Genomic DNA, 13,314 nt, shown 5'->3' on the forward strand with positions numbered 1-13,314 from the left:
TTAAATTCCTTTACAAAGAGTGTAGGTGGGTGCAACTAAGGCAAAATGGTCTGTAGGACTGGGAGGCTGCGAAGATCAACAACCCTCAAAAAACATTACATCAAAAGAAATGCTGTGGAGCTGCTGTTGAATAAGAAACACCAATTAATGAACTTTGAATATAGTAAAACCACAAAAATTGCCCCTGAATTCTTTGTTTCCCACTCAAAAGCACCACACTATGGTGCAGAGATCAAGAGGTCTTTCCTATGAATGCAGTTTAATAGTAATTAAGACAGTTGGCGGTTTTTCCTTGCTTCCTGTAATCCTCTGTGATTCTGATGGAAAATTATTCGGGCCACCATGTTTTTTACTAGAAAGATATTGACAAGATGAAAGCTGTATAGTGGACAGCAACAAAAACCCACTGGGGACGGAGGATAGAGTGCATGAGATAAAACTAAAATATCCAAATATATTCCTTTGTTTTTCAAGCATCTCAAAGGCATTAGCCCCAAGGCTGAAAGGTATTTCACATGGCATAGAGATGCCCAACTGAGACCCCTAAATGAAGCTACAGAAGGGAAAAATTTTGCTGCCCACCCAAAATATTTCCTAGTCAATAGCTCTATCAAAGCAGGAATAAATTCCTAATGAACAGAAAAGCCTGTTGCCCTGGATATTTCCTGCCAAAAATTGTGCAACCCTTGCAGAGGTAGCTATGAATGAGGACCTTCTCCCACTATAACTTGTCAGATTCTCTGGTATACTTGAGAATAAAATAAACTCTCTGCAGTTTAAACAAGGCTTAAAGACCCATCAGACTTGCCTTAACATGCCAGTACTTTGAGTGCTTAACCCTGTGGCAAACTTAACCAAGTTGCCACAGGAAGCTTAGTCATGAGGGCCCTGGTTTGTGATGTACTGCTCTCCCTAATACGCTGCAGTAGATAGAGCAGCCTGTAAAGCCTGTGGGTTTCTTGGGCGTTTCTGAAAGTTTCCATGGTAACGAATATGCAGCTTCAGAAGAAATGAGCCCTGAAACTCAGAGCTGATGTTTCTGGGTTTTTTTAATATGACAATAAAATTTTATGATTCTATGTTTTGATGATTCTGCATTTCTAAGCATCTTCAGGATTGTACACAGAATGGAGACGAACATTAGTGAAAAGAATGATGCTAAGTATTATGTGCATCAAAACACAAGACAGTTTGAAGACTGTACATCTAATTGCTTGCTACTGGGAGCTCAGGGCAATCACAGCACACGTGGTGATTTCTAGCATGTTGGGGTGGTGAAGCAGGGCTTCCTAAGGAAAACCTGGACCTGCAAACTGCTGCAGTTCTGGTGAATGGGACTGAGGCTTGAGACCCGGTGGCGGTGATGCACAGCTCTGGTATGATGGACATTTGTCTACTGCTCAGACTGGGTGTGTGGCCACAGGGAGCTCAGCTAGTCAGTTGCTGATGAAGAACATGCCCTTCCCTGGGCCACAGTGCAACACTGCCAGGCCTCGGAGCACATCAGCCCTGGCTGGAGGGAGAGGGAAGCCTGAGGGGCAGGGATGGGCAGAGAAACCAAAATAGCAAGCTTCATGCTCAGCAGGTCTGAAGAACTCCACTGCTTCTTAAAACCTTTCTTATCTGGGTGGCTGCCACAAGCATTTGGAGTCCCGTTGACAGGTTGGAGTCCCACCAGAAGTGTTTCTCAGGACCTCATGTGGATAAGGATTTTTTTTCCAAATTGAAAAAAAAATCCAAAGCGTTGTCATGCAAAAAGCAGGAGGTTCAGCCTTCCCTGTGCTCAGGAGTTTCACAGCTTGTGCCCATGCTTTTTTTGAATAGAATCTGTTGTTGCTTTTGCTTTTTCGTCTTAATAGTGTGTCTGTGTTTGACTTCCATTTGAATTTCCAGACAGACAGTTGGTGATCTGTACCCTGAGAATCTGCAGCACTTGTTCCAGTTCAGAAAAGAAGGGCATATTGTTCTGTCTAGAAGCTGGTAACATAATGTTTGCACTGCTCCTTACACTGCCTGTGTACAGTTTGCCTTTCAGGGTGCCAAAGCTGGTTGCTGCACAAGCCCTGTAAAGCCATCATTACTGCTCCAAATTATGCATTTTTTGGATTTTTTTCTGGTCTGCAAATCAGAGGGACAGGTTGGATTGAATTAACATTATTACTGCATGCTCACAAATCGCATAGACTCCTGGAGACATACACAGAGCTAGAATGCTTTGCACTAGTCAGAGCAGTGCAACAGCTCTCTCGTTGCAGTGAGCAGCACTGCTCAAAATGCTGTGTCAGTGGATCACAAGCATCTTTCCACCAAGTCACTGCACAATCTTCCCTGGGGCGGGGAGCAGGACTGTTTCACATCTGCTGCTTATCAGAGGGAAATGAGTACAGATCTGGAAGAAATGGGGTAAAACCTTTCTGGTTTTGCAGCAGCTTGCTTGTTTTCTCCCCCTTGTTTGTGTTTGCTCAGAGAGGGCAGTATTTGCGCTTCTTGCTTCAGAAGAGCTGAACTTCACTATTGTCTGGTGAATGCAGAATTATGCAGAATCTGAACATCTTTCAGAAATTACAACAGAAAAAGAATTCACTGTTATTATTTTGAGGTGCTGTTTGTGCCTATGCCAAATCCTGCTGGTTTTATTTACATGTGCCTTCTTGTGATTTCCCTGTTCTGCAAGTCCCACAAAACAAGTGTTTTCTGCGTTCTCTCTGCTGGCTCTGCAGCTGCAGTATGCTAACAAGCACTGGCTAGCAAGAGCTGTGCACAGGAAAGGTGTCTCGCCACGTAAAGCACACAGGATAATGTCATCTTTAGGCAAAACTCTAAAAAAGTGAAAAATGTTGGCTAAATGGATAAAGAAGATAAAATTAGTACAAAAAAGAGGACATATTTGCAAAGTTGTAGGCATTTAGAAATAAAAAAGTAAAAGCTGCAAAAAAATTATTCAGTGTCCTCTTCATCACATCTGGACAATATTTAAGGTATTGTGTGAACCAAGGGGACATAAGCAAATTTCCCATCTTTAATGGCATGCACCACATTTGTCCCATCATTAGACATGATAAATCAATGAGAAAAAGAAAGCAGGGGGTAAAACCACTCTTTGTCATGCAGCTTCTCTTACACATTCACTGCAGGGATTTTTCAAAGCTGCACATGTGCCGACGGACACTGGCTGGTGGGCGAGAATTCTGGCTGCCTCTTCCTGAAGATTGAAAAGAAAAAGACACCCAGTGAGTGGTTATACACATGTGCACACATGGTGGCTATACCACTCAATAGGTGCCTGTCCTGACCTATGTCTGGGGGTTTTCCCATCTTTTCTCCTCTTGTCACCTCAACTTCCACATAGATTTCTCCTTGGCTGCAGCACATTACTGTTCAAAATAGGTTTCCATGATGCTCATTCTGCTTCCTGTGCTGAGCCTTGGTATACTTTACATACCAGATGGCAAGGGCTGCTGTGCATGTAGCTGTCAGAGGAATATTGCCCCTGGTATTCTCAACATAGGATGAAATGATGAAAAAAGGAGAATCTGCCCTTCACATCTTATTTACAAAAACATCACCAAAAGTTTTTGCTGGTGGAGTTTTTAATATATCCTCAGCTGCTGCTTTTTCTTTTGTGTCTATTTCCCTCATTTGTTTTTCTAAATGTTTCTTTTACTTTTGGACCTCTGGCTGAATAGTCACTAGCTTTCATCATATGTGATTTCACTGCTGTACTTTTTTTTCAAGGAAAAATTTGGCTTATTGAGGTAGAGACAAAATGAATAGTCTCCCAAGCACTCTATCTGCAACGGTAATTCAATACAGAATTGCAGATTGCTGTTTAGGCAGTTAATATTGGAGGATTTCCACTTCATTTTCCTTCTCTTCCTTGCCCTACCAAGCAGATGCAAATTCTCATTCGTCTTCCCCGGTATCAATAAAAATAATAGACACACGCATGTGCTTTGACAAAAATTGCAGGTATTGATGGAATGTATCAATGAGTTTCTGAAAAAAAAATCATCATTGTATTGCAAATAAAAAGCAAATCGAAATTCAGCATTTCTCCCCATCAAACAGTCATAGTGCATGCTTGCCAGACTTCTGTGTACCTCAGAACAACAGATTGGTGGATGGTGTGTGCAGGTACTACATACTCAGTACATGAGCCGAACAAGCCATTCCCCTCACCACATACTAAAGCACAGCAGCACAGTGTGATGTACATGGAAGACATGCATAACCATTTGGAGTGAGATGCCTTGAGATGACTTCTGAACTATTACGAACAAAACACAAATAAGACATTCTGCTGAACAACTTTGCCAACCTGCTTATTTTGAAGCCTCTAGAAAAATTAAATTCCTTACCAGGTGTAATGAGATCTCTGAGATTTGAAAATTTAAAAGTGATCATGACTAGGAACTCAGTTACCATGCTCTCTCCTCCACCCTATTAAAGTTACAGGGATTATTAAGATGGTGATTAAACAGAATATTCAACACTTCTACAGTCTTCCAGTTTTCTTAATCAATTGAGAGAATAAGAGCTTTCTACTTCCTGTGCTTTTTGTTCAGTCACAGGAGTTAATTTTAATAAACAAGTAGCAACTTGCAGTTGATTATCTGAGAGAAAAAGGCAGATCTAAATTTTACACACATGCAGTGCTGTACACACAACTGAGGGCAGGCAGCCACAGACAGCCGTGCTTAGAGACCCTGGAAAAGGTGGAAGACTTTTGTTTCAGAGCACTGCAATCTCTCTGAGTCAACAGGCTTTGCCAGCCATCATGCCTCATCTGCTGCAGTTTGCTGTCACTTATGGCTTGCTTAGCTGCACCCTGCCTGTATTTTTTCTTATTCATATATATCCCTGGAGTGAGTTCAACACATTTTGCTCTCCAAGCTTTGGGCATTTGTAGGTCTTGTTATGAAATCCTCCTTAGTGAAAGGAAGAAAGAAGCCTGCTTCCTCAAGCAGTTCAAAATGCCTCAAAACATGTTCAAAATACAGCAAACTCTTCTCTTACTGTGACTGCGGTTGTGCTCCTCAGCCAAAATCAGACATAGATGTTCCATAGATAGAGTATGCAACCCCCAAATACCTGGCCAGGAGGAGGAGGTTGTTGTTGTTAAAATGCTGCCAAGCTCCATAAAGGCAGTGGTCTGCCCTTTGGTCAAGGGTGATCCCTACATGGTGATGCTCAGCATACACACTACAGAAATCACCTCTGAATATCAAGGTTCATGCTTCAGTAGAATTTGAATTTATAGTGAAATTTAGGTTTATAGTTATGAGAAATGTAGAGTATGTGTTGACTGTATTTCAGTGAATTATTGTACAATTCTCAAATCCATGTCAACTGCATAAATAATAATAAATACTTTTGATGCATTGAATATGAAGTATCCTTGCAGGCTGGCTTTTATCTTCCTAGTAGTGCATGCTAATACTGCAGAGCTGTGATTCAGAATTAATGCCCAGATCTCTATACCTTTCTCTTTTTTTTTTTTTTTTTTTTTTTATTTTTAATGATGACAATGTATCCCTGCTTCTTTCTCCTAGCCTTGCAGGCAGTAATGGCATTTCACATGCATTTCTCTGGTTATAAAACATTAGATACTCTGCCCATCTTTACAATATGAGGATTAATGAGTCATTTTGGGGGCAGTCTTCTCAAGGGTAATTCCTGCTGAGTGGTTATTTGTATCCTGAGCCCAGAGGCAGGATGGATCTTCTGTGCATTTGAACAAGGAGCTGGCATACCATCATGAAAGTGTCTGAGTTGCTTTATAATGACCCCCTGGGTGCAATAACAGGGAGTCTGGCAGAGGAGGCAGGGTGGCAGTGCAGAGAGCTCCTGAAAGAAGTGGATTAATTGCTTTACTTTATGTTCTTTGAAGCAGAAAAATGCTTCTAGCTAGTCATTCAGAACAGGGTAGGTAACAAGCCTGTTGAAATTTGCAGTGAGGAATATAAAGGATCTGAGGGAAGAGTCACTCTTGCCACTATTTTTTCTCTTAAGTGTAAATGAATCACCCCATGAGGCAAACAGCTGTGTCAGGATTATGGGAAGTGTAAATTGCTATCTGCAATGTTTTATATCTGCACAGCTGTGAAACTAGAAACATTCACCTTCTGCTCTGGAATTATTCTCTCTGCTCAATCAGACTCCCCAGACAGACACAAACTGAATGAATCTGTCTGATGTCCAAGAAGACGGAAGTGCAGTAAACTGTGTTACTTATCATTTCAAGTCATGGTCAGGGATCCTCCTCACTAGATGTAGTCCAAGCTGTAAAAAAATCTTTCTCATTCCCCACGTGAAAAGAATACAGAATAGCACATCCCCAGAATTCGTACAATCTCATTTGAAACAACTGACCATCAATAACATTAGGAGAAAGTAAAGTGGGCAGGATATTCAAGAGAAGTGATGATGGCATGATGCTCATACTTAAGTGATACCCTGAATCAACTCCTCATTTTTAAAAACTTTTGTGTAACCCATATCTTTAATACAGCAAAGGACCTTGTACCATGTGCCCTTGGCCCACTGCTTCACATTCAAGAGCAGTTCCTGCTCCAGCTCTCAGACTGGCTGACCTCTGCACTTCCAAGGAATAGCTCAGCAACACCACAAACTTTCTACCTGCTTTCCATCTCATCAGCACTCTGGCACTCTGCAAAGCACTGGGGAAGGTAAGTACACCTCAAGTGCAGAACCAGACCCATAAAGTGTTCAACTTAACTCTCATCCCAAATCCTCTTGCCTCTCCAGTTCTAGCAACTTCCTAGGAAGAAGCATGTTCCTCTTCAGATGTTTGTGTCCTTGAAAGGTTGGGTTTTATGTGTGGTTGCCATGGCTGGAACAAAAGATGTCTCCATAAAAAGAAGCAAGGCCATGTCATTTTCCTGTAGGATGTGGAGCTGAATTTTCAATGCCTTTTGTATGAGCCAGGACCTGATAAAAGATTTCTAAGCCAATAGAAGAAGTTGAGAAGATGGACAGATTTTCATACAAATCAATTTTGAAACACAAGTCCTGAATTCCAGTCTAAGTGATGTCTGGAAATAATTGCTCTGTGTTTTAAATGAATTATGCTAATCAATGGCACAGCGACAGCTTTTGGAGAGAAAGAAATCATTAAGAGCCATGGCACAAAGAGCAGTACAAGTAGAAGGGAACCTATTGGGTCAGTCACCCTCTCCCAGCAGAGTGAGGCATATGTGTAATTATCACCCACAGAGGACTGAGGGGCAGGAGAGATTTCATGGCACATCCTCTCTGTTGAGGTGTGAGCATCTGCTGAAGAGGACAGAAGGGTCAAGGTCACCAAGGAGAACACAGTCCCAGAAGCATGCCCAGACAGGCCTGACACTGAGCTGCATGGTGAAGATGGAGCAAAGGCTGTGTGTACTTCAGGTCACCCCAAGGCAGCAGGAGCCATCTGTGTGCCTGGGGGAGTGCTCTGGCCCTCCCCAGTTGCTCCCTTCTGCTGCTCCCCCTTCCCCTCTGTGTCAGCAGAGCCCTACGTGCAATTGTTCAATCATCTGGCAGGAAATGACAAGGACAACTAATCTGGGTCACAACTATGCCAGGAAAAAAAAAAAAAGGGAAAAAGGTGCCCTTTTAGTTCCCAATTTGAGTTCACAACATGGCTTTCCAGATTCTTGTCCCTGCATAAGTGAATTGATGGCATGGGGTAAAAGAAGTCTTTGGGTGTCACTTCTGGATTAGGGCAGCTTAAAGCATTTGTGGATTTACAGACTATGATAGCCCAAAGTAGCTGCAGGCAAATCTCTTGGCTGTCCGGGATGGTGGCAGGAGAGATTTTTGAGATAACTTATGTAACACTAAGGATTAAGAAATTTATGTAGCCTTATGTTTCAGAGGATAGGGGAAAGTAAAGGAGGGACTGCTCACTGACTGGGGAGCACAGAGATGCCTGGGGCCACACTTTGTGCTTCACCAGAGCCTGTACTGCCCAGGCACACGAGCTCCGACTGCACAGCCATACAATTCCCCAGTACACGCCGGGAATGAAGCTGCCAGCTGGGGCACGAGAGCCCACGGCTCAGCAGGGCTAATGCCACCCACACACCTCATCTGCTTGCTGGGCACTTGCTGCAGCTGCCTGTGCTGCTGTGGCTGCTCTTTCAAGCACAGCTCCCTGTCAGTCTTGTCAGTCGGCTCAAGGTAGATAATCTCTCTGTGGGGGTTTCCACAGACTATGGGATTTGCTTTTTTTTTTTTTTGTTTGATTTGCTGTTTCCGGGGTATGGTGACTGTCTGGTTAGTTAACTTGTCTGGGGGGATGCAAAAATAGTCTTGCGATGCAAAAAAATTAGTAATGTGAAGAAAATCCCAATTTCCAGACAATCCTTTCTCTGGGAATGCAAGCCAAAACAGGCTGAATGGAACCATCTGAAGATTTAGCTTGTGCCAGCAAAAGAAACAGCCAGAAGATAACATTAAAAAAAAAATCCATTCAAGTAGAGGGGAAGACTAACAAGAACTCCAAGTAAGAAAGAACGAACATTCTTTAATACACTAAGGATAGGGGAAGATTATTAGTGTTGGGTAAAGAGAAGGAGGTTATATTAACTAGAAGGTGGCTTGTAGATGGTAATTTAAACTGAACCTGTAATTCTCCGGGGCTGATCAGACTGAAAATTGCAAACACCAGCAAACAATCTACTAGTGAGGAGTTGCTATAATCAGATCAAGGGGCACTTGTTTTGATAGAGTTTATGATCAGCTTTGACATCTCTGGCTGTGATGCTGCAGCACAGCTGTGCTAAACTAATAATTTGCTGCTGAAAGGGACAACTCTCACCTCTGTTCCCCAAACCATGGGCATCAGGGACAGCTGCTCTGGTGCTGGCATTAGTGTTTATCTGACCTTGAAATCTGGCTCAAGGAATTCAGTAGAGAGTAATTCTTTTTCTTTTCTTTTGCTCTCTTTGTAAGGTTAATTTTATAGGGTGGAAGAAAACCACATCCTTCACACCACAAAAGAAGAACCACATAGAGCAGAGAAGGGGAAACAGCTTGAGAAGAGATAAACTGAAGCAGTAAGATAGAAATAGTAAATTGTCTGTAATGCACTAACAAGAAACCTGGAGCTTTTAGTTTTCAAGTGGGCTTTAAGGTGACAAATTGCGTGATTACTTTCAGCCTGCACAATTGTTTGCTGTTTACAGTGATAATGACTTTTAACCTATGCTTGTCAGGTGTGGGAGGCTGAATGCCAGAGCACATATATGCTCTCAAGAATTAGTTGACTTGTTATTTCAAAATTAAATAGTCTTTAACAACTTTAATGTGGAGGCAGATGTTATATGCAATACAATATACTTTCAACCCACGCTTAAAGTAGTTTCTTAGAGTCCTTTGGCACAGCAGAGAACCTAACTTCTCATGCTGGCCATGTTTATCAGTGACTCTTTGACAGTGCATGTCTCCTGTGTGGTGGAGTCTGTTCTACAGATATGCCTTGGTCTGAAAACCCTAAAAAAGATCTGGAAATTAAGAATTTGCCCATTCAGAGTCCTTGGGGTACAGAGCTAAGAACAGGGAGAACAGAGGGGAATGTGGTCAGATCTCAGCTCTGGGTGCTAATAGCTCTCAGTGTGTTTGGGACTGATGAAATATAGGATCAAGAGACAAGTGAAAAAAGCATCACACCATACTAGCTAAAAATAAAAATTCAAAGTCAAGTAGAAAGCAAAGACAGAGATTTTTAAATTCATCACTCTTCCCTTTACAAACTCTTAAATCACCAAGAACAAAAAATAGAAGAAAGCAAGTTGCTCTATTACGCACATCTGAGTGACAGACATTTAGCGAAGACTATATCCAGATTTAGGATTGAGTAATGCACAATCAGCCTCTGCTTTGCTATATCCATCATATCCATATACAGGTAATTGTAAATGAACATGTCTGAATCTGCTGATTTAATTTCTAAGAGGGTGGAGAACCATACTTGCCTACATTCCCTTAACAGAGACAGACCATCTTCTCTCTCTGGGGATAGGGTTCCTTTGTGAATTACAGAGTCTGGCTAAAAATCAGATGCTCTGTCAGCATGCGATCATAGCATCTACAGTTTTTCTTGTGGTGTTTTATTTTGTGAGGCATCCCTGAGCAAAGGGGAGTGCTCACCACAAGTAGGGATAAGCTTGGTGGACAAGCCAGAATGCAAAATGCATTTCACATCAGTGAAAGAGAAGGCATCCAAGAGTGCTGTCCTCTTCTTGGGTCCTTATGTGCCTCTTCTGTGTCCCTAAGCATGGAAAAGGACTAAATAAATTAGCAGTAGTTCTGCATTTCACATTAGTAACTTTGCACTGAATTGCTGGGATGAATTGAAAGAATTTTTCAGATGCCTTAATTTGAGGCAGGAAACAATCTCCTGTATTAACTGTATATAGGTGTGTATAATATTTGTGCTGTTATATGGTCTTGTCCTTATATAAAGAATATCAGAGATTCACATGGTATTTTTCAGTATCCACACCTCTGAATTAGCTCAGAGAGGTATGAAATCACAAGGTGGCTCAGAGACCCCTACAGAATAAATGCTTGCAGAATACCCTGCATGTTTATTGTAGCAAGTACTTGTACATGAATTATGTGTTTGTGAAATGTCATAGCTCTCTTTGCTTCTGTGAAGTCAGGTGAACAACAGTGGCATAGGCTGAAACATCACACTTTGAGAATAGACAGGAGGTAAATTGCATTCTTGACCTAACCTCCAGAAGACTTGTATTTTAGTTCTTTATTCCACTTCCATTTTTTATTTCAGAGCACCACACACAACATGGTTGGTTTTTTTCCTAAGGATGTGCTTATGAGATTTGGAATTTGGTTTCTATATGTAATACGGAGAAATACCCAGGGTTTTAGGTGCTTAACTGGATGTAACCTTCAACACTTATTTATGTATCTGACACTCTTAAAAGGTGAAGTTTTCTTCATTATTTTTCTCACAGAGGCAATTCTAACCAAAGCAATGTGAGAGTATGGTACCAAGTAGATAAAAACCACTTGCTTATCCCTACATGTGAATGCAATTGTTTTGTATCACTCACTGTTGAGTTCCTGCACTTTTGCAGCATACTAACTGGATATAAATAATGTATACAAATACCAAAATACAAGGAAATGCAATAAGTGATCCAGTCAAGCAAGAAATTAAATTACAAGTGGTGTCCTTATTCCTGTGGTTTATGCCAAGAAAGATACTAGCTTTCCCCAGGATTTCTGTAGTACTGCCTTTGCTTCCCCTCAGTCAGGAAGCAGAGATTATGGTACATAACTGCAAAGCTCTCCTCTGATGTGACTGTGTATCTCTTTGTCATTGTGCTTAAGTACTGAGATTCATTAAACAAAGCTGCCTGGTGCTACAGCAGTGCCCCTAAGCAAAACAACATTTTGTGATTCAGCATCTTGAGAGCTGCAAAACAAGAGAGTTGTAACATGGAGTTGTCCAGCAGTGCTTTGGCAAGGACCATGCTGGACTCAGAGACCATGCCTTAGATCTATGTCCTCTCAAAATCTCCAGGGAGAACAAAATTGTGACTATCCATGAAAAGAAATTGGGAAAACTGCCATGGATTGGGAGCTTCTGAGAAAGGGAGGAAATTGCATAAAACCTTACACAGCAGCCCCTCTCATCTAAAGGGACCATGCACATAAAGCATGGCTCTGACTGGAGATAAAGAAGCAGAAGTGTGGATGAGAGCCCAGGGTGCTGGCAATGTATCCTGTAAACTTATTCAATATAACCTGGGTTTTGTCTGAGGGGGATTTTTCCCCACTGCTCTTACTGGGAGGAAACTGCAGAACCTCATAGCTTTTCTAAGTTATTTCTCCTAAATGTAGTTTCAGGCAGCCTCTGTTTTGCCATGGAAGCAGACCCAGAACACCAAGCCTAAACTGCCAGACCTTTTGGTTTGTACTTGATCACAAACGTCCCAATCATGGTGCATATCTGTTCCCACTCCTTCTCCTCATGTTGCCTTAGGAGTGTCATGTGATCAGTTATGCATGAGCTGGGACTCCCTTTAGCTGGTATAATTTGCAAGGAAAACTTATGGTGCCTTATGCAGCTATGCCCCTTATTTCTCATTAGAAAGATGAAAAAGATGCAGTATCACCAGACTGGTTCTTTTGCACATAAATACACAGACAGACAATTTGGTGTATAATTTGATGTACACATATGCCATGCCTGGTTTAAAAAAAAATATGGGCTTTAGTAGTTATTTGAATGAGAAAGAATGTAAGTGTGGAAGTGATATCTGAGAGTCTTTTATCACCTATTCTGTATTTTATTTTTGGTCTATGGGCCAGAACTACAATATATGTGCATCATAATCAAATGCAAATTCAAGGCTTTGGAAGATATGATTACATAGATCAAATTTAATAGACAGCCCTGCAGCAGGGCTAGGAGAGATTGCTATTGGATTGTTAAGTTTCACACTCCCCTGTTATTTTGTGTTTCACCCTAGTTCTTTAACATTGGTTCTAAGAGTCTCTTTGGAACCATGTAACTGTCTTCTGGGAGTTTTAAATATTCACTTAAATCAATATACTGACAAGGACTGAACAGCTTAACTGGGTTTGTTGTATTTTCTTACATGAAATTCATATCACATCCACAAGAGAACTGGGTAAGAGCTGTTACATGTCACAGTGCTATGTGTTTGCAAAATCAGTCATGGTTTAAGACCAGTAAACAGCCAGCAAACACATCAACTGCTGAGAGAGAGATGTTTGGTATTAACACCTTCAGCTATCCTTTGTGAGCCTGCAAGAGGCTTTCCCAAAAAAGGCACTGCAACCTCAGAAAAGGGTGAAGGACTACACTGAATACAGAAGTTGGGTAAATTCCAGGGAGGGCTGCAACAGGGGGATGAATCAGGCCAGACCAGGGTCCACCTGCCTTCCCTGTGACAGCTGTGTCACCAGGAACCATTCTAGAACTGCCACATCTGCATCCACGCTGTGAAGGAAGCAGACTCCTCCATTATGTGTCCAGGGTGTGATGCAAGGGTGCACCAAATGCCCAGTGTTTTTGGAGCCCCATGCCCTAATGGGGATCTGGCAGCTTCAAAACCATGGACCAGCACAGCACCTTGTACCCCACTGTGCTACTACCCTGTAGAGTCAGCCCCACAAACAGGGTGTAGATGTCAACAAAATTATTTAAATAAACAGCCTAATCTGTCCTGTACAATTTTCCCACTCTTTCCTTTTTTTTTTTTTGTCTTGTCAATCTTTGGATCATTTCCCACTGGCAGAAACTTACAT

The 13,314-nt window shown here is 41.8% G+C and overlaps 1 protein-coding gene across 4 annotated transcripts in view; it reads right to left on the bottom strand.

Annotated features, from left to right (window-relative positions):
* The window catches only part of GRM1 (glutamate metabotropic receptor 1), a 195,238-nt gene that overhangs the window by 12,605 nt on the left and 169,319 nt on the right, over positions 1-13,314 (bottom strand). For 2 of the 4 annotated variants that reach the window (XM_085055619.1, XM_085055618.1), the window contains exon 9: positions 3,122-3,202. The exons of the other annotated variants lie outside the window; for them this stretch is intronic. In XM_085055619.1, coding sequence (XP_084911745.1) covers positions 3,142-3,202 — 61 coding nt within the window. In that variant the 3' untranslated portion in view covers positions 3,122-3,141. The remainder of the gene's footprint in view (positions 1-3,121; positions 3,203-13,314) is intronic. 4 annotated transcript variants of the gene reach the window in all.

This window comes from Lichenostomus cassidix, chromosome 3 (assembly GCF_008360975.1).
Source record: "Lichenostomus cassidix isolate B80296 chromosome 3, HeHo_3.0, whole genome shotgun sequence".
NCBI lineage: Eukaryota > Metazoa > Chordata > Aves > Passeriformes > Meliphagidae > Lichenostomus > Lichenostomus cassidix.